This window comes from Onychostoma macrolepis, chromosome 18 (assembly GCF_012432095.1).
Source record: "Onychostoma macrolepis isolate SWU-2019 chromosome 18, ASM1243209v1, whole genome shotgun sequence".
NCBI lineage: Eukaryota > Metazoa > Chordata > Actinopteri > Cypriniformes > Cyprinidae > Onychostoma > Onychostoma macrolepis.
In genome coordinates this window covers 6,254,893-6,275,551 of record NC_081172.1, presented here as the reverse complement: position 1 = coordinate 6,275,551, position 20,659 = coordinate 6,254,893, and the positions used below count along the sequence as shown (strand labels likewise).

The window sequence follows — 20,659 nt, the reverse complement described above, 5'->3', positions numbered from 1 at the left end:
AAAAACATTTAAAAACCTCAAACTTGAAACAGTAGTGTATCATGGTTTAGCTGCATCAGGACAAAAACGGGTCATGTTCTGTGTCAGATTCCAGAACATACGGTGTCCCTGCCTGGCATTGTGGGTAACCTACAGTAGCAGCACTCAGTCACTCAGGAGGAAGTGGCTTTAGACATGCTGCTAATCTGAACCTTGTCGGTTTAAAGAGGAGAAGAGCTAGTCTCAGCCTCTTCAAACCACTGAGACCGTCTCTTTCCCTCCATCTATTGTTGTGGAAAAACATCTGAGAATACAAGCGAGGAGGGGAGGGCAGGTGGAGGCAGAGAAACAGTCCCATCTGAGGCTGATAAAAATAAACTTCTCTACCCTACATACTGCCTGTGCTCTCTGCTCTGCAGGGCACATGTTTGTGTGTGTGTTTGTGTGTGTGTGTGTGGGCAGACGAAACACGAGCGCTATCCACGCTCACCTTTTTCCATTCATCGCAGCCTGCATGTCCATCTAATCAAATCTGGAGTTCTGATTATTAGCGTACCTGATCGTTTGAACTCTTTCCACAGGGTCCAAAGACGATTTTAAGGCAATCAAATACCTCAAATCAAATCAAATCCAATTTCCCTCGTGACTTTCTGCTTTCCAAGGGAAAACCTGTATTATGGCATGCATATTTTCCATTTCACAGGAATTTGGCAGAGTATTGTTTTAGGTGTGTGCGCTCTAACACGGCTTTATTTTTGAAGAGGATACGGAGAGTTCACATGCTGCAAATGCAATCCAACACCAGATTCTTGGCATGTTTGTGGATTACAGGCTTAATTAAAGTGAAATAAAACTTCTCTCATTCCTTCATGAGATTATAGCCGTCTTAAAACATTCACTTCGGAATGGGATAGCTTTACACCAAAAACATTATTCCACCACACAAATCCACACACACACACATGCATACGGTACTAAAGTAGGCAATCTCTTGTTTCTTTGCCACTTAATTGAGACAAAATGCAGCCACATCCATTATCCTGTTCTTTATGTCTTTACACACCAGTTGACATTTATGTAAAGGTGTTATTGTTAACTTGCCCCCCGGGAACTTTCAGGACTTCCTCACAGGTGGCTTCCTCCACACACACACCTCCATTCAATGGAAATACGGCTGTAGGGACTCTACAGCTATGTGTGTACAGGTTTGGTTGTACATGTGAGGACCACATTTCGAAATATATTCTCACTTAGTTAAAACACAATAAAAACAACTTGTGAGATATTTAAAGTGGTCCTCAATATTTTAAAGGTTCACAATTCAGCCAAATCATGTTTTGAATCAAATATGATAATGTGAGCAGGTTTCTGTGAAGGTTAGAGTATAGAAAATATCATTATCATAGTATAAAAATCATTATGTCTATGGGAGGACCTCAAGGAAATGTTGTCTTCTTGTAAATGGCTCAACTTAAAACACTTTCTCTCTTTAATCCAACCTACAATGACTACAAGTAAACAATTCTAGGATTTTCACAAAAATTGGCTAAGCAAATGGTTTGATTTTGGTTGCGACAATCTGTTTGTCCGACCAAAGGAAGACAAAGGTTTTTCAAAAAAACTACTTAATAAATAAATAATAATTACACACAGCCACATGCATTTTAATTGATGAGAATTCAGCAAAGGATGAATCAGCCAGATTGTGGTGACAAACGTTCACAGGTGTGTGAGTTTGCTCTGGTGCTGGTGGATATCAGAATCAGTCTTGGCATTTCACCAAGTCGTGTTTGCTTAGATCAGCCTGGAGTACATCGCAAACACACACACACACACACACACACACACATACATGCACTCTCTAGGTGCAAAACACAAACACATATTCCCTCTCCATCTCTCTTTGTCTATTTCTTCATTGTTTTCCAGACAAACAGTGTGTGTATGCCTGTAGGTGTCAGTGTTTGATACGGTAAACAGCTCCAGACGTGTGTGTGTGTGTGTGAGTGTTGGGGCAGATGAGAGCTCTGGGTACTTAAGGAGCCCCCCGTGTGTTTGTGCATGCGTGCGTGCTGGATCGAGCACGTCTGTCGCCTGACAGTCACACACCGCAGTTCATATAGAGCTCAGCTTCCACCAGCCAGCTAATGAGGAGCTGTCAGTGCAATTAGAAAGCTGGCAGAGAGAGAAATGGCTCACTTTTATACAGCCATCTGCCCTGACTGTTAAACCTCTCTCTCTCTGTGTCTCTTTCTAATTACAGAGGGAGGGAGGAATGAGCTCTTGCATTTAAACACTCGTACTGTGAATTCACTCCTGACAGTTCACTTCATCATGAACGCCAATCGGATGTGAAGAGTTGTAATGTTTTAACAAAACCGCACCGTTAAAAACAGCCACCTTGCATTATACTGTCTGCAATTATCATAACACACTCCCTCAAAACACTGGGGATCTTATAAACAATTTACTCTAGCTGAGCAACAAAAGTGGAGAAAAGTACATGCAGAGAAGAATATAATAGATCAGTGGTTCTCAAGCAGTGGGTCATGACCCAAAAATGGGCAAGTCTGTTCTGATAGGGTCAAACAATGGTGTATAGCAATAAAAAAAAAAAAATCTAACATCATGCATAGTTATTACAGCAAAATAAATAGGCTTTTCCACATTTCCTATTTATGGTGCAACTTTGGTATAACTTAGCAGATGCCAACATAGACAGTCTGAATGACATGTTCTCATATTCAATAAAAACATGAATAAATGTAAAACAATTATCGTAATGTGTTGCAAACTGAAGCAAAACCACTGTGGTAGATCAATTATGACTGACTGATATTATTAAATTAGACTCAAAATGTACAGGATGTAAATTAAAAACAGAGTTTAGTCTGTCTTTTTGGCGTTTGAACTGTACGTGTAGGTGTTTCAGGGAAACAATGAATGCCAGCGGTTTAAACATTCCCACCTGTGCATCCAGACACGCATTCAGCCCACAGGCTCTGTGAATGCACAAACTTAACAACACATGCCTGATTTAATCTGTGCATGAAACTGAACTAATTACCCAATATTGTGTGATACATAATACTGTATCTTGTAGAATTAAACCTAAATGCTTCCTTCAAACGTAATACTGTAAACCTCTAAACTGTACAAAATGCTTCAGTCCCTTAAAATAACAGTTTTTTTTTCCCCAAGTCTAATGTAATTTTTAATATTACTGAATCAGGTTATTCAACCAAAAATAATATTTAGGGTCAGATAAAGTAGAAATAGTGCCTTACATAATTGTGCAGATCTACTTTAAGGTTAAATATTAAAAATTAAGAATGTAAAAAAAAAGAGAAAAAGGCATTGTTGATCAAATCTAAGATTAACACTTAACAGAAAAAAAGATTACTGAAATATGTTTTAGAAGAAAATGGTATTTCTGCTTTCTACTTCAAAATTTCACATTCAGTTCAGTGTGTTACTTTGTAATTGTTTGTGTAATTTACTTGCAATTTCTCAGTGAAAACTCTTAAATTCTACACCAGCTTTTTTCAGTGTGGTTGCACTACTGGTAAAAATCGAATTTTTGATCTATAATTTCACCCCTCAGCACTAGCCAATTCAACACAATATCACTTTCACTAGCAGCACTTTAATATTTTAGTTATGAATAATGAACACAAATATTCATATGTGTCCATGAATATCAATATGAAGTCCAGCTCCGCTTTCAGAAACATCTTTCAAAATTACCAACCATGCATAATTAAACCATGTGAATCATATCAATGAAATATCCCCGAGAAGTAACCAGACCCATAAGCCAACTCCAGACAAGAAAGCATCAAGAAACTTTAACATCTGCCCTTCTAAGCTACCTCAATCATTTTCTGATTTCCCCCTTTCCCAGAATCCCCATCCGCAGCATAATCACAAGGTGACTGACCTTTATACGAGAGTTTGAGCCGGGGTACGTTGTTCTTGCTCCTCTGAGCGTCGGCTCCTCTCTCCGGCGCGCCGAGCGTCCACAGCAGCAGTACAATCCCCCACAGGTAGTCCATTTTCACCCCTGCCTGTGTGCAGTCCACTGGCCTCTGGTAAACAGTGTTTCGTTCAGCAATCCAGTCCTTCGGAACGCCACCTGAGGATGGAGCAGGTGTGTCTGTGTGTTATATAAGTCACACAACGATCACATCTCTCCTGGTGAAGCAGTCACAGCCTCAGGAGAGGACCACGAGTGTCCACACCACTCACTGTCTCACTTTAAAGTGTGTTCCTGTGGTTGTTTATCTCCTAGATGTTGTGCGCTCTTCCTCTCTGACTGTTTTAAATAGTAACACGGTTGAGACTAAACTCAACTAAAGCTTGGTGAAGCCCTAGGCGCTTCTCTCTCTCTCTCTCTTCCTCTCTCTTTGCAAAAGCTCAGTGCACACACGGTCACAGCGCAAGACTGAGAGAGAGCGGAGCCAGCTGAGAAAGACTGTGAGTGAGAGAGAGAGAGAGAGAGAGAGAGAGAGTGAGTGAGCGAGAGGAAAGGGGAGGGCTGTGCTTCCAGCAGAAGATCCTCTAGGTAGACTTTTTTCCTACTTCCACATCCCACACACACTGTCAAAGTTGCACTCACTCTACAAGAATCATTCTGACATTGGAGGGCATGTGTGGTGTGGTGTGGTAGATATTTCCTAACCTCACTGTCCTGGTTTCCCAATGTTTATTTTGCTCTATATCTAACGCAAGAACAGACTTTATGTCCTACTCGGGACATTAGGAAGTTGTCCCTTCCTGTCCATGTCTCGCACTGTTCTCTGCCGCCCAGGAGTCTGAAAACACTCGTCAAACTCCACCCTCACACCAGACGTTTATTTTTAGCACATCTCCTCGTGTGAGGTGAAGGCGTGTGGCAGGAAGGATGATATTCTATGTTTAAAGAAAGGCTGGTCAGGGCACTTATAAAGTTAAAGGGATAGTTCATCATTTACTCGTTTTCATATCGCATATCAGTTATTTACACTGTCAAGATACAAAAGTATTATAAAACCGGTCCATCAAACTTGTGTGCTTTATTTGTGTGAAGAACAGACATAATTTTAAACCATTATTTACTGATAATCTTCTCTTCTAATGGAGCTCATAAATTGTAATTGATGTGGTGCAATCACGTCAAACTATTTTTTTGTTGTTGTTTAATTATACTTTTATTTAACAAGGATCCATTAAATTGATCAACAGTGACAGTAAATAAGACATTTATAATGTTGCTAAAGATTTATTTCAAATAAATGCTGTTTTATATTAATGAAAGAATCCTGAAAAAAATGCATCATGGTTTCCACAAAAATATTAAGCAGCACAACTATTTTCAAGATTGCTAATAATAAGAAATGTTTACTGAGCACAATTTAGCATATTATAAAGATTTCTGAAGGATCATGTGACCCTGAAGACTGGAGTAATGATGCTGAAAATTCAGCTTTGCATTACAGGAATAAACTACATTTTAAAAACTAACATAGAAAATAGAAATAGAAAACAGTTTTATTAAAAATATTTCACAATATTGCTATTTTTACTGAATAAATGCAGCCTTGGGAAGCATAAGAAACATTTGAATGGTAATATATAAAAATAAAAATACATATATAAATTCACATTATTTCCTGTGTAAAAGAGTGGCTACCATCTTATTTCACATTTCGCAGAATAAATAGAATAACATATTCAAAGGATGGCATGCGGGGTGAGCAAATAATGACAAAATTGTCATTTGTTCCTTAAAGTAAAACTACAGAGCTAAATCGGTTAAGATTTTTGTGTGCATATTTGATTGACGCCAGTTTCTGTTACTCCGCCCACTCCACCACAAATCCATTGACCTCATTATCTGTGATCCCTCCCCCACAGAACATACCAACACTTCTAGAAGACAATGGAGCAGTCTATGAATGATTCCTGTGCTTTCAGTCTGATCTCTTTTTAATATCCCAAAGCCGTGATGCTGCCTATTGAAACATGATAATGTTGAACTACAGGCCACCAGACTTCTCTTCATATTTCTGTTTGGCACAATCCACACAGAGCATGAATACTTCAGTAATTGGGATTTAATAGGTTTTGACAAACGAGCTTGCGACTGACAGGACTGTCCAAAGCTCTCAGCAACAGACGCAATATGAGAGGTAAAAAAAAAGAGACTACTGGGAATATCTCACATGATGTGATATAATTACTTTCTTAGTAAATTACATAATGCAGGAGCATAAGGCTAAAAAATAAAATAAATGCATTTATTTGATCCAAAATACAATAAAAACAGCAATATTGTGAAATAGTATTACAATTTAAAATAACTGTTGGCCATTTTAATATACACATGAAATGTTTATAGAGCAAAATCAGCACGTTAGAATGATTTCTGAAGGATCGTGCGACACTGAAGACCAAAATTAGTTCTTGTCTTATAAGACAACTTTGATGAACTTTTTTGATCCACTTCAAATGTTGACTACTATATTTTAAAGTGTAATTTATTCAAAGCTGAATTTTAGGTTTTATAGGACAACTTTGATCAAAGGTTTTGATCCACTTCAAATGTTGACTTGTTAAAATATAAATATAATAATACAGAAAACTGTTATTTTAAAGGGGTCATATAATGCCCATTTTCCACAAGTTGATATTATTCTTTAGGGTCTAAATGAAAACTCTGTAACATAGTTTGGTTAAAATTTCTCATTGGTAGTGTAAAAAACACCTTTTTCACCCTGTCAAAAACAGCTCTTGTCAGAGCATGCGGTATTGTGTCATTCTCCTTTAAATGTTAATGAGCTCTGCTGACTCCGCCCATTTCTTCCTAGCCGCTCTCCAAGGGACTGTTTACTTTAGCCGCATTCATCATGAAACTTGCTAATTAGCACATTATTAGGAAAGGCCATTTGCAAATATTAATTTTAAAAAACCTTGTACTCACTTTTTCTGGAGGTGAAACTGGATCACGAATGATTCGCGCGAACATAGACGCATTTAGGTAGATTGAGGGCGCATTCCCTTCAGAACAAAACCTAATCCTCTTCAGCGGCTCAGATGACGGGAGTAAATGACTACTGCTATGTTCATTATTACATCCAACAACAAAACACCTCAATCGCTTAGGAGTCATTCTTGTCTACATCTGCTCCGGCGGTGAAATAACTGATGACAGCTCACTCAGAGCGGGTCTGAGGTAAGACACCAGTGCAGTCTGTGCTGAAACGCTGCTGTCAATCAACAATCGTGGGAGGGGCCTCCGTCCGTGTGACATCACACAGAAAGAACGGCTCGATTTGAGAAAGGGGTAAAGATTTAAGGAGATTACAAAAAAAACACTGGGTGGATTTTTATTATTATAGGGTGGTTGTGTACACACACTGCCAACACACATTTCAGTTCAAACAACTTGTAAAAGTGCATGTAGCATTATATGACCCCTTTAAACGGCAATATTTCACAAAATGCCAGTATCTTTTACTGTATTTTTGATCAAATAAATGCAGTCTTGGTGAGTATAAGATACGTCTTGCAAAAACATTTTAAAAATCTTAATTTCAAACTTTGACTGGATGTAGTGCTGGAAGCACTACTAAATGAAGAAAAGCTTGAATTTTCTAGACATTAACAAAATGGGTTTTAGAATCTTGGCAGGAGTTAGTCCTAACTTTTTGCTTATAGACAACACAATTTTTGCTTACTGTGTGAATTTAAGCACTCGTTTGTCATCTTGAGAAATGCCAGCTGTAAGATTAGGCTGAGGAGACTGAACTCTGTTTATTCAAGTTGATGTGGAGTCATGATAAAGTAGCAAGTGTTTGCCTGCTATATAAAGGTTTGGACAGAGAGTCTGTTAATGGGTAAATAATGAGGCCGGCATGCAGAGCGAGAGCGGCAGTCTGCCAATTTAGTTCAAGTGGTGTTCAATTTTCATTAAAGTAGCCTTCTACTACAGTGAGCTCCCCACTGATTTCCCATCTAATTGATGTCTGCTTCCAGCGAGAAAAACAGACTCAAGCAATTGAACTTCACACCTAAATAAACCCATCAGATTCTACAACTGAACTCAATGAATAGGCCTAAACTGTTGTAAAATGTCTAAGAAATAGTTGAAAAGTACATCAAATTAGCCAAAATACTTACCAGACAAACATGCAAGGATTGGATTATGTGTAGAACGTCCAGCGTGCCAATTCTTCAGAAAAAGTATATGTATTCTATTCTTTTCTATCTCATCTTAGTTTTTTCTCTGCTTCAGTCATCTATCCCATGAGTCTCACTGACAGCACTGCTTTAAAAAGGAATCTGCTGAAGAATACTCCTGCATGACTCCAGGGTCCAACTATTACACAACTCAATTCAATGCCACTCACTCACACAAGGCCATCGTGGCGTCATACAGCGTTCCGGTCTTTTCTAGCAAATCTCACATTGGAATCAGATGACCAAGGGCCTGAGGTACACAATTTTAATATCAGAGGAGAAGAATGAACGTCTGCGGAATGCAAACATGTATGCAAGTAATTCAAGACAAACAAGGGACTTTCATTGACCATTTCCTCCTCACGTGTCCCAAAAACACTGCTCCAGTGTAAAAGAGCAGCATTTGTACAAATAAAAGTGTCAAGAGTATGAATTTTGTGTCAAAAAAATAAATTATATATATGTTTATTCATCTCATCTGAGTTCAACTCACTGGGTCTCAAACCTGATTTTACATTAGACACCAACTTTCCAATTTGAATTTTTTATATTACTAGACCTTTAAACTGCATAGGCTTGCATTTTGACACAACATAGACCAAATAGGAAAGTTTGTGTTATTGCTCAAGAATCTGTGCTAACATGCAGAAATAAATAAAGCCCTTTGGAGAAGCGAGGAAGATCCAGAACTAATTCTCTTTCAAACACACTCAGTGATATGAAAACTGAAGCTCCTGAGAGTTTGTATATTCAGGCTGGAAGAAAACCCTTCATCTGGAAGATCGTTTGGCTATTGCTTATTGTCTTTGTGAAGTAACCCAGCCTGATTCTGTATACCCTCTCAATCCATGTGTCAAGATTTTCAAGGTCCACATCATGGACTATGAACTAATTCATAAAGCCATTTATTCTTAATTTATTCCTTTTTTTTTTTTTTTAAGTGAGTAATGTTAAAGACTTTCGCAGGTACATTCCTACAAAATATATATCTATATATATTTTTCAAATAAATTATGTTCTTTTAAACCTTCTATTCATCAAATAATCTTAAAAAAAAAAAAAAAAAAAAAAAAGCAGCACAACTGTTTTCAGTATTGATAATAATAGTAAATGTTTTTTGTGTATGTAACAGTATACACATGTAACAATATAACAACATCTGATTCTGAGATTTGCAATAATACTTAATTTTACACTATTTCAAAGCTGAAAATTAGCAAAACAAACACATTTGCAGCGAACACGTATCAACAGATAAGGAATGCTAATAAAATTACTATAACCATTTGGGACCAATAATGAAGAGGCTGAAAAATTTTCAATTTATCCAGCAGGATCTTGTTTGATTCTTAGTGGATTTGTATATGATCCTCTTTGGACAGCCTCCAAATTATGCTAGAAATTCCATTAGCATTCCTCAGAACATTTTTAAGTAGTTCATTAGCAACCTTTACTCAAAAATCTTTGAGTCATTTAGACCAGTTCAAGTCTGAAACTAACATTTCAAGAAACACTTATCTCACAGGGTGATTTTAGTCATAGAGTTCAAGAAAAATATACAAAATTAAATATTCTTCTTGCACTTTTAAGGATCTATTAACAGTGAAACCACAGGAAACATGAAGATCTCACTCAGCACTTATTAATACAATACAAACCCTCCCATCGGCCCACACTGAACATAGAGCACCACAGACATAAAGACATGCCCACACCCACTCTGATGCCCACACCTCTTCCAGACCCCCATCACCCTCTTTAAACCCTTTCAGACTCCATCCACCCTTCCTGGCCCCCTCTCGACCTCCACCCACTACTGACCGCATGGATGGAGCGTTCGAGTCCTCATCTGTTCAAACACTCTGGGAAAGTAATCCCATAAATGAGGCTGTTTAGCTCAGCCATTTGTCCAAAGCCCACGCAGTCTGTCCCGGGACTGTGGGACCGTGTGACAGGTGTTAGAAGATGCTTAGGGAGGCAGTGTGAGTCGTGATGAAAGAAGAAGTAAGGAATTATGGTTTACCTGTTATGATAATGTAAGATGACACAATGACTTTCCACAAACACTGTTTTATCAGACTGAGGGAATCCAGCTGCCAATGAAAATCAAGCAGGGGTTGAGGAAAGTCTATCAACATCTTGGGGTTTTATGGTAAATGTCAGATCACTTACAAAAAGTATCATGGTTCTAATATGGTATTTTGGTCCTTTTACTAAGGTAAATATGATATCACTTACAAAAAAGTGCCATTGTACTACGGTAAATGTGATCCCACTTACAAAAAGTACCATGGTGCTACTATGTTTTTTTTTTTTGGGGATGGTATTATGGTAATTGTGATATCACTTTCAAAAGGTACCATGGCACTATGGTATATGATATCACTTACAGAAAGTATGGTACTAATATAGTATTTTGGTCCTGTTGCTATGGTCATGGTGATATCACTACAAAAAGTACCATGGTGCTACTATGTTTTGTGGACATGGTACTATGGTAAATGTCAGATCACTTACAAAAAAAATACCACAGTACTACAGCAACCGTGGTTTTAAACATGGGCCTTCCACAGGGATGTGTTTTATCACCAATTTAATTTTTTATTTATATAAACGAAATGACCTGTGATAATGATAAGAATTTTGTTAACTATATCACAATTTGGACAGAGGAGAGTTCTTTGCAGATTAATATTAGTAAAACCAAAGAAATGTGTTGTGGGGCTAACAGTGTACTAGCACTTTGTGAACCTTTAATGGAGATGAAGTTGAACAAGTGGGATTTTTTAAAGGGGTGGTTTACTGCTTTTTTTCTTTGCTTGATTGTGTTTATGGGGTGCAATATAACATGTCTTCGTGTTTCGTTTGTTAAAAAACGCCTTATTTTTCATATATTTCACCTTTATTGTAAGCCGCTTTCTCCTCTGTCATTTGATCGACCAGTTGACTTCCTGATTCTCTGAAACCACTCCCTCAGAAACAGGCAATGGGCTCAGATTGGTCAGTTGGGCCGGTGTGTTGTGATTGGCTAAACTGCGTACTGCACATTGTCCGGAAACGTCACGCCCATTACCTTCACGGGCAACAGTTGCATGTGCTCCGGTCAAATGTAAATAATGGTGTCAATATTGCCGTATCAGTTTGAGCCAGAATCAGACCCAGGAAAGCGGTAATGAAGAGAGTCAAGCAGAACTTCCGCAAACACGGCTCTTACAAAACCTTTCTGAATGGAAGTTTGCTGTTGTGATTACATATCAATTTTTGAAGTTTGTACACTTTTGTCTTATACACACAAAATAGCATCGAACTAACTGGCCACTATAACCAAACAGCGTTGGCTTGTGTTTACGTTCTTGATCAAATCGAAAAATTACGTCATAAAGTATACGTGGAAAATACATTTACAAAATTAGTACATAATTACAAATTCGGGTCCAAAATGTTTGTATGCGTTTGTCATAGACACACGAAATAGCATTTAACTCACTGGCTACTAAAGCCAGCGTTGACATTTGTTTACGTCCTTGATAAAACTAAAAATTACGTCATAAAGTATACATGGAAAATACATTTACAAAATTAGTACATAATTACAAATTCGGGTCCAAAATGTTTGTATGCGTTTGTCATAGACACGAAATAGCATTTAACTCACTGGCTACTAAAGCCAGCATTGACATTGTTTACGACCTTGATAAAACTAAAAATTACGTCATAAAGTATACATGGAAAATACATTTACAAAATTAGTACATAATTACAAATTCGGGTCCAAAATGTTTGTACGCGTTTGTCATAGACACACAAAATAGCATTTAACTAACTGGCTACTAAAGCCAGCATTGACATTTGTTTACGACCTTGATAAAACTAAAAATTACGTCATAAAGTATACATGGAAAATACATTTACAAAATTAGTACATAATTACAAATTCGGGTCCAAAATGTTTGTATGCGTTTGTCATAGACACACGAAATAGCATTTAACTCACTGGCTACTAAAGCCAGCATTGACATTTGTTTACGACCTTGATAAAACTAAAAAATTACGTCATAAAGTATACATGGAAAATACATTTACAAAATTAGTACATAATTACAAATTCGGGTCCAAAATGTTTGTACGCGTTTGTCATAGACACACAAAATAGCATTTAACTCACTGGCTACTAAAGCCAGCGTTGACATTTGTTTACGACCTTGATAAAACTAAAAATTACGTCATAAAGTATACATGGAAAATACATTTACAAAATTAGTACATAATTACAAATTCGGGTCCAAAATGTTTGTACGCGTTTGTCATAGACACACAAAATAGCATTTAACTCACTGGCTACTAAAGCCAGCGTTGACATTTGTTTACGACCTTGATAAAACTAAAACATTACGTCTGAAATTATACATGCAAATACATTTAAAATTATTAAATCTTACTTACAGGTTGTGGCCCAACAGCTGCTGCCTCTGGTTTTAAAGTTGGAACTGCTCCATGTTTTAGTAATAGTTTCTGTGTGAATCCGGCATTGAACTCGTGTAGATTCTGGAAGCTGTCTTCCGTAAAATGCGCGGCACAGAGAGCTAAATTAGGATTGTAATTGTCAGGAATATAATCAAACATAAATTTTAACCATTGTTGACGAACTACAGCGTCCGTAGGAAGCCCGCACACAGAAGACCTGACAGCTGGGTGAAAATAACACCGTTTCGACGGCATGGCTACAACTCTCCACTATAACTCTTCCTCTTCGACAAAGCCGCAGAACATGGCCTTGCCCCCTTTTTTGCATGTTCCGGAGGGAGGGGTTTGATGGGTTTTTTACGTATGCAACCCGGGAAGTATCTTGTTGTAGTCCCATAGGAGTCGTTTTTGTAGGCATTAAACTTCCTGATTTTTAAAAGACGATATCTCCGCTTACGTTGAACTTTCAGCGCCTCAACTTTGCAGATACTGTTCATGCACCAACAGCAACATTACACACTATTTAAAATGAAAAAAGTGAAATCGCAGTAAACCACCCCTTTAAATATTTAGGTACGGAGATTGATTCTCAATTTTCATTTGATAAGCATTCAGATCATGTTTTTAAAAAGGCTTATCAATGTTTAGGGTTATTGAGAAAACTGAGGAGTTTTAACATTGAAAAATACATTTTGATAGTTGTATCCTATTAATATTGTATCCTGATTCAACTCTCTTTCTGTTAAAAGCAAAAACAAACTTTTAAGGATTATAAATGTGACGAGTAAAATAATTGGTGAGAGACAAACACCTCTTTCTGATCATTTTTCTGTCACATTAAAAAGGAAAGCCTCTGTTGTTGTGGGAAACTCTTCTCATCCCCCGTATAGACAGTATAAAGTGCCTTTAATGAAAAGGGCCAAGTATAAGATCTTTATCCCAACTGCGATTGGTATTTTAAATAGGATCTTAAAATTAATTTATGTATTAATATAGTTGTGTGTTTTTTAGGGGATGTATGTAATGTGTTGCTGTGATGATTATTTGTATTGTTTGTGTTTGAGCCTTTTATCTAAAGACAATTTTCTACCCCTTTGGGGATAGACAATGAAGCTTTTGAATTGAATTGAACTGAATTTAATTGAATTATCACTTACAAAAAGTACCATGTTACTACTATGTTTTTTTGGACATATATACTATAGTAAATATCAGATCACTTACAAAGAGTGCCATGGTATTAATATGGTATTTTGGACCTAATACTATTGTAAATCTGATATCACTTACAGAAACTACCATGGTACAAATATGGTATTTTTGACATGTTATGATGTTAAATGTCATATAACTTAAAAAAAGTACCATGTTACTATATTAAATGTAATATCACTTACAGTACAAAAACTTTGTTAAATGTGATTTTACAAAAAGTATCATGGTACTATCCATAGACTATATATAAAAAAGATGAACGACGCGTCTCCACTTCCTTCCACTATAGAAAAGTGAAGCCATAGCATCTCAGTATGGCCACTGCCATCGTGTGTAAATGACATCATTTGGAGCCAGAGTCTGCACAGCAGTGTCGTGAGGTGGAGACGCGGTATCAAGCTAAAATCAAACTTATGACAAAAACAAACAACTGAACATATATCAGTGTGATAACAACTACCTTAAATGACCAAAACCTTATTTCAGAAAATTGTATTGGAAGTGTAATTTATTTTTTTTTATTTTGACTCAAGTCCCATTCATTTACATGGAGAGTGGGCTTTATTACCTGTACTGTAGCCAGCCACCAGGGGGCGATCAAAGAGCCCGCAGCTTCACTTTTCAGGACATGTGAGGCACACACGGTACTATCTGTCAGTCCTGTGTCGTGTGTTTCCCGCCCTCTTGTGTCCTTATATGTTTTTTTTTTCCTGTCCTTGTTTAGTTTGATTATGATTCTGTTCAGCTGTGTATTTAATCATCCAGTGTATTTAGTTCCTGCCTGTTTAGTTCCTTTTCGTCTGGTCTACTCGTTCCTGTGTGTGTCTCAGCCTTGCCTTGCCTTGTTTGCCTTGTCTTGCCCTGTTTGAGTTTATTAAAGACTGTTATTTTGAAAGTTATCCTCGTCTCCGTGGTCCTCGCTGTGTGCATTGTGACAGAAGACCAGACCTAAACAGAGAGTGAGCAGCGCCTTTTTTCACTGTTTTGTTTTCCGTTTTTTTGAAAGTTTTTGGTTTGTTCCTGTTTGTTTTCCCCTCAGCATGGAAGTCGCCGCTCGTCATCCCACTCTAGCCTGCGGAAATTCAGCGTGGGAGTTTGACGGGATCACCGCTGGCTGCCCGTCAGTCAAGTTCGCCGGCTGTTCATCAGTCAAGTTCTCCGGCCTCTACAAAGTTAAGCCCGCCGGCCGTGGCTCACTTAAGCCTGCCGGTTGATCATCAGTCAAGTCTGTTGACCGACTATCTGTCCAGGCTGCTGGCTGTGGCTAACCCAAGCCCGCCGGCCACTCCAAAGTCAAGTTCACGGGCTGCCGCTCGCTCAAATCCGCCGGCTGTGGCTCCTTCAAACCTGCCGGCCGCTCCGACATCAAGCCCCCAAGGAATTTTTTTGTGGGGGGTAGTAGGGTTCCGGCTGTAGTGGCCCGGGCCGAGGGGACCGAGGCCACGGCCACGAAGACCACGTGCTGTGACCTCCTGAGCTCCCTGATCCACCATGGCACCCTGAACTGTCTGTTCCTGGAGGTCCCCGTCCTGTAAGGCTGTCCGTGTCTGTCCAGAGCGCCCACCCCCCCTCCCCCCTCCCCGGTGGTACTGTTACGGCACGGGGCGCACCTTCCGGGAGGGGGGAGTTTGTCAGTCCTGTGTCGTGTGTCATGTGTTTCCCGCCCTCTTGTGTCCTTATATTGTCTTTTTCCTGTCCTTGTTTAGTTTGATAATGATTCTGTTCAGCTGTGTGTTTAATTATCCTGTGTATTTAGTTCCTGCCTGTTTAGTTCCTTTTTGTCTGGTTTACTCGTTACGTTCCTTGTGTTCCTGTGTGCCTCAGCCTTGCCTTGTCTTGCCCTGTTTGAGTTTATTAAAGACTGTTATTTTGAAAGTTATCCTCGTCTCCGTGGTCCTCGTTCCTTCCTGCTGTGTGCACCGTGACCCTATCATGGTTTTGGACAAGAAATTCGATACCATGGTGCATTTCTAAGAATTTCCATTGAATATTGTCACTGTACCCAGTTAATTCCACAGCATTATTTGTACGGAATATATCTGGACATGTTCATAAAAAATAAATAAATAAACATGGTATTAAATATAATCCCTTAAAAAAGTCATTTGGCAGTACCGTGGTACAGTACAGTGATGGCATTGGATGAAATTTAATTTACCATGCTATTTATATGACACTGCCATGATAAGTACCATGGCACAATTTTAAGTGATCTAAATACTGAATACAAAGTACATTCCATATCATTTATGTACTATAGTAAAGTACAATATCTCCATCTGATACATAACTGCAATTGTTGTGAGTATATACCAAGGTACCATCTCTAAACCATGGTAATATTATGGTACGTTTTGATACTCAGTATGTTGGCTGTATGTATGGCTTCAATGCAGGTTAAATTAATTCACGTTAAATGCGTTAATCTGAATTAATCTACTCTCACAAACTATGCTGTCATTTAAAAAAAACAGAACATATACAGTATACAGCAGTAGTTATAAGAGAGAGATGGCAGAAAGTGGGGTAGAGGGGAGTGGCCTAATTTCTGAATGTCCCATCGTGATCCAAACACAGACCGTCGCCTTCTGGGTGTCGACAACGTGCCCTAACCAGGAGCAATTATTTACTCTATAAACATTTCATGGTAGAATCCTGGCTGAGACCGGCATGCAGTATTAATGGACAAGAACACCACGCCGTGTGAGTCAGTGTCTCTCTCTCTCAATAAAAAATGGATGGCAAAATAACGTGAAAAACCACAAAGCCATGAATAAATTACTCTGCGCAATGTGTTCGCCTTCCCACCGTGCAGAGGTCGGCCTGCCCTTCCCTTAAGTGCCATCGGGCACATGGTGAAACTCGGACCTTTAACACAGCTGCTAAGTTGCACAGAAGCCGCACATGTGGTTCAAATCAGATAACATTTATTTCGGCTATTTTGCGCTGTTTTACTTATAAATGTAGGTGTGTTAGTATGTATATGGCTGAATAACTTTTACGCATTTCTTTTAACGTTTGGGGTCGGTAACATTTTTTTAAATGTTTTTTGAAAGAAATCACTAATGTTCACCAAGGCTGCATTTATTTGAATAAAAATAAAAATACAGTACAATATTATGTAATATTCTTACTATTTAAAATAGCTGTTTTCTTTTAAAATATATTTTAAAATGTAATTTATTCCTTTGATGCAAAGCTGAATTTTTTGTGCCAATTACACCAGTCATCAGAGTCACATGATCCTTTAGAAATCATTCAAATTTGCAAATTTGGTGCTTAAAAACGTTCATTATTATCAATGTGCCACTTAATTTTTTATTTTGATCAATTTAATGTGTCCTTGCTGAATAAAAGTATTAATTTCTTGGTTAGCTGAGCCACACAGAAACACATGAAGGAGAATATGTGGTATTGACTCTCTAATGATCGCTCAAAAGGATGTCATAGCCAATAAATGCAGTGGCTCATCTCTACATTATGTAGCACCCCTCTGCATTCAAGCTACCTGCTAAATAGGTGCATTCTGGGACATGCATCGCTCGCTGCCTACATAAATTTATTATCACTAATGCATTTTTCAGTCTCATTCTAGAATTAGAATAGAACTACCTAGAACTGTCATGTGCAAACTTAACATAGACTTCATCTCATTTTTAGGCGCAAACTTGTAGTAGTGCACTCAATGTGCTTCCAAACCCTCTCTCTCAAACCTAAATATGTGCTTGATTCTGAAATTAAATCCACATTGCTGTAATTAACCTCATTTATGAGAGCTAAACCCAATTACGATGCAAATTCCCAGAGACTGAGAAACTCCTACCTGTAGCTTAAGGCAGCCACGGCCTTGAAGAAGATTTTACCCAACAGCCTCAGGTCTGCTAAGGGGGATTAAAGCAATTCATTCAAGTCTTTCAGCTGTAGACAAAAGCATGTCTTTAAAGCACTACTCTTGACTCTAATCACTTTCCTAACACACATACGCGGTGGCCCGAGCCAACCTTAAGAACAGAGAGGGAAATACAGCGACAGGCAGACGGAAGACGGGATGTGAGGGAGTTTGAGGAGATGAAGGGATCACAACAGCGTCTACGTTTTAAACTATGCAAAGCTCAACTGAAAGGCTGTGGAGCTAAAAGAAACATTACTATTTTACTCATTTCAAGTTGCCTTTAAAAGCATATTTCACTGATTTTATATACAATAATGTAAGGCCAAGTTAGTGACAGACCGTGTCAAGATAGTGCTGTCTACTTCTTGCACTGATAAGAACTGTTTTTCTAGATAGCACAATATAAACAACATAAATTAAAATTCAAGTATACTACAGTATAGTGTATTTTTGCACCGGTAAAGGACCAATATAAGATCTTGCCGAAGGTTCTTGGAACAGTCACACTACTTTGGCATCCCTCCCATTTCCCTCGCCGACACTTGGTCTTGGTATGGGGAGGAGAAATGCCAGCAATTTTCCAGTTTGTACTTATATAAACTGGATACATAAGCACTTTCAGTTTTCTGTCCATATGCAACCACCAGCCCCTGAAAACCATCCATCATCCAGTCAACATATGCAGGGCCACCTTGACGTCGAAACCCAAAATAGTCATGAATACCCAGTCCTTCAGAGAAGCTGCTATTGAACTAGTTCAAAAGAGCGTTTTTGCATGCATTTGTGAATTCCATTACAGCTGTAAACAATAACAACCCCCCCCCCCCCCCAACCCCGCCCCCCCAAAAAAACAACCAAATAAATGCAGGTATAATTCATTCTGATAAAACTTTAAAATAAGGTTCTATACTTTTACATTAGTTAATGCAATATCTTACATGAAATACTAATATTTATTAATCTAGGTAATTTTAATGCATACTGTATACTAAATTTGATATTAAATTAAATTTGTTAATTTAGATTTTTTTTTTTTTTTACAATTCAAGCTGTATGAATAACATAATGAAAGAACATAAAATAAAAATTAACATGATTTTTTATATAAAGCAAATTTAATCTAGATTGATAAATGCTGTAAAATTTTGTTCATTGTTGGTTCTGCCTAATGATTTAAAGGAAAATTTCAAAATTCAAAAAAATGAAAATTCTGTCATCATTTATTAACCCTCGTGTTTTTCCAAATCTGCATCCAAACTCTTTTTTTTTTTTGAATGAGGTGCAATTTTTCAATTTAGTTTGGACCCTAATTTTTTCAAAATCGCGTTATATAAAAAAAAATATGTTCTTAAAATCACAACCACATCTCAACATCAGGTTTGGATCAATTTAGGATAACTGTCCATTTAAGTAATGTTAATAAATTGAACCTTACTGTAATTACCATAATTCCAAGAGGAATATGATAAAAGATACTAATGTTGAATAGATAATTGAATGTATTAATAACAATAATTATAATGAACAGAATCTTATATTAAATAAACTCCCCTGAATATGTTGGTATTCTGTTATCATGAGACCACAAAGTGACAAACTGGCATCAAGATTTATGGATATCCTGACACCACTGTCTTAAGCCATGGAGCGGCTCCAGAAGGGCTTGTCAAGGCTAGCTGAGATCATTTAACAAAATACAGGGAAAACGCCTGAAAAAAGGAGGAGAAAGGGGGTGGACAGAAAGTGAATGGCCTGCATGTAAGGTTACACCTTCACAAAGTAGACATAACAAAAAACTTCACCAAATCCATAAAGCCTGTACCTCTGGCTTCCATTTTCCCCTATAACAGCACCCACACACTTGACATGTGTCACAAAAACCTCCAAGAGTCATTTATTGAAGAGTTCAGCACAGAGTTCAGTCGAACACTTCTGTACAAGACATTGTATAACATCATGTTCCATCGTTACATTTCACACTGATATTTTTGAACCCCTACCTTAAACTTCACCACTTCTCAATAAAATAAAACGTAATCTGCTGATGAACGTAGTCACAATACTTTCAGTAACAATAAAATATTAGAAACATTTATTGTTTTTTTTTAAAAGAAATTAATACTTTTATTCAGAAAGGATGGATTATTTTGATCAAATGTGACAGTAAAAAAAACAATATTTATGATGTTACAAAAGATTTCTATTTCAAGTAAATGCTGTTCTTTTAAACTTTCTATTCATCAAAGAAGTCTGAAAAAATGTATGGTTTCCACAAAAATATAAAGCAGCACAACTATTTTTTAACATTGACAGTAATAATAATAATAATAATAAGCATCAAATTAGCATATTAGAATAATATAGGATCATGTGACATTAAAAACTGGATTGATGGCTGCTGAAAATTCAGATGTCATCACAGGAATACATTTTAAAATATATTTAAATAGAAAAGTTTTTATTGTAATAATATTTCATAATCTTACTGCTCTTCTTCTTCTATTACTGCATTCTTGGTGAGCACAGAGATTTTAAAAAATAAATTTAAAAAAATTTTAAAAACCCAAACTGTTGATTGTTAGCGTATCCTTTGGACAAAAAAAAGTAATTTGAACCAAAAAAAGTAAATGCATAAAATAAACATGATCATTAAATTGATTAAATACAATAAAATCAACCTATAAAAATCCATGAATTCAATATTCTATGGACCTAAAAGAATTTTAGGCTAAAACAATACTTCACATACAAATACCTACCTAAACGCTTCATAACTTCTGACAGTCACAAGAAGTTTACATTACATGTTTTGTCGATCAACAATGGATTTGGAACGTCACCATTGGATTTCTTCAGTCAGTTCCAGTCAACAAATTAATGCACAGTTGT

The 20,659-nt window shown here is 37.4% G+C and overlaps 1 protein-coding gene across 2 annotated transcripts in view; it reads right to left on the bottom strand.

Moving 5' to 3' along the window:
- Window positions 1–20,659, bottom strand: part of sema3ab (sema domain, immunoglobulin domain (Ig), short basic domain, secreted, (semaphorin) 3Ab) — a 50,938-nt gene that overhangs the window by 29,686 nt on the left and 593 nt on the right. The window contains exons 1-2 of one of the 2 annotated variants that reach the window (XM_058751677.1): window positions 6,941–7,088; window positions 3,920–4,114 (exon numbers count right to left, since the gene is read on the bottom strand). In XM_058751677.1, the coding sequence (XP_058607660.1) occupies window positions 3,920–4,034 (115 nt within the window). In that variant the 5' untranslated portion in view covers window positions 4,035–4,114; window positions 6,941–7,088. Of the gene's footprint in view, window positions 1–3,919; window positions 4,115–6,940; window positions 7,089–20,659 lie in introns of those variants that run through there. The other variant, XM_058751676.1, reaches the window with a different exon arrangement.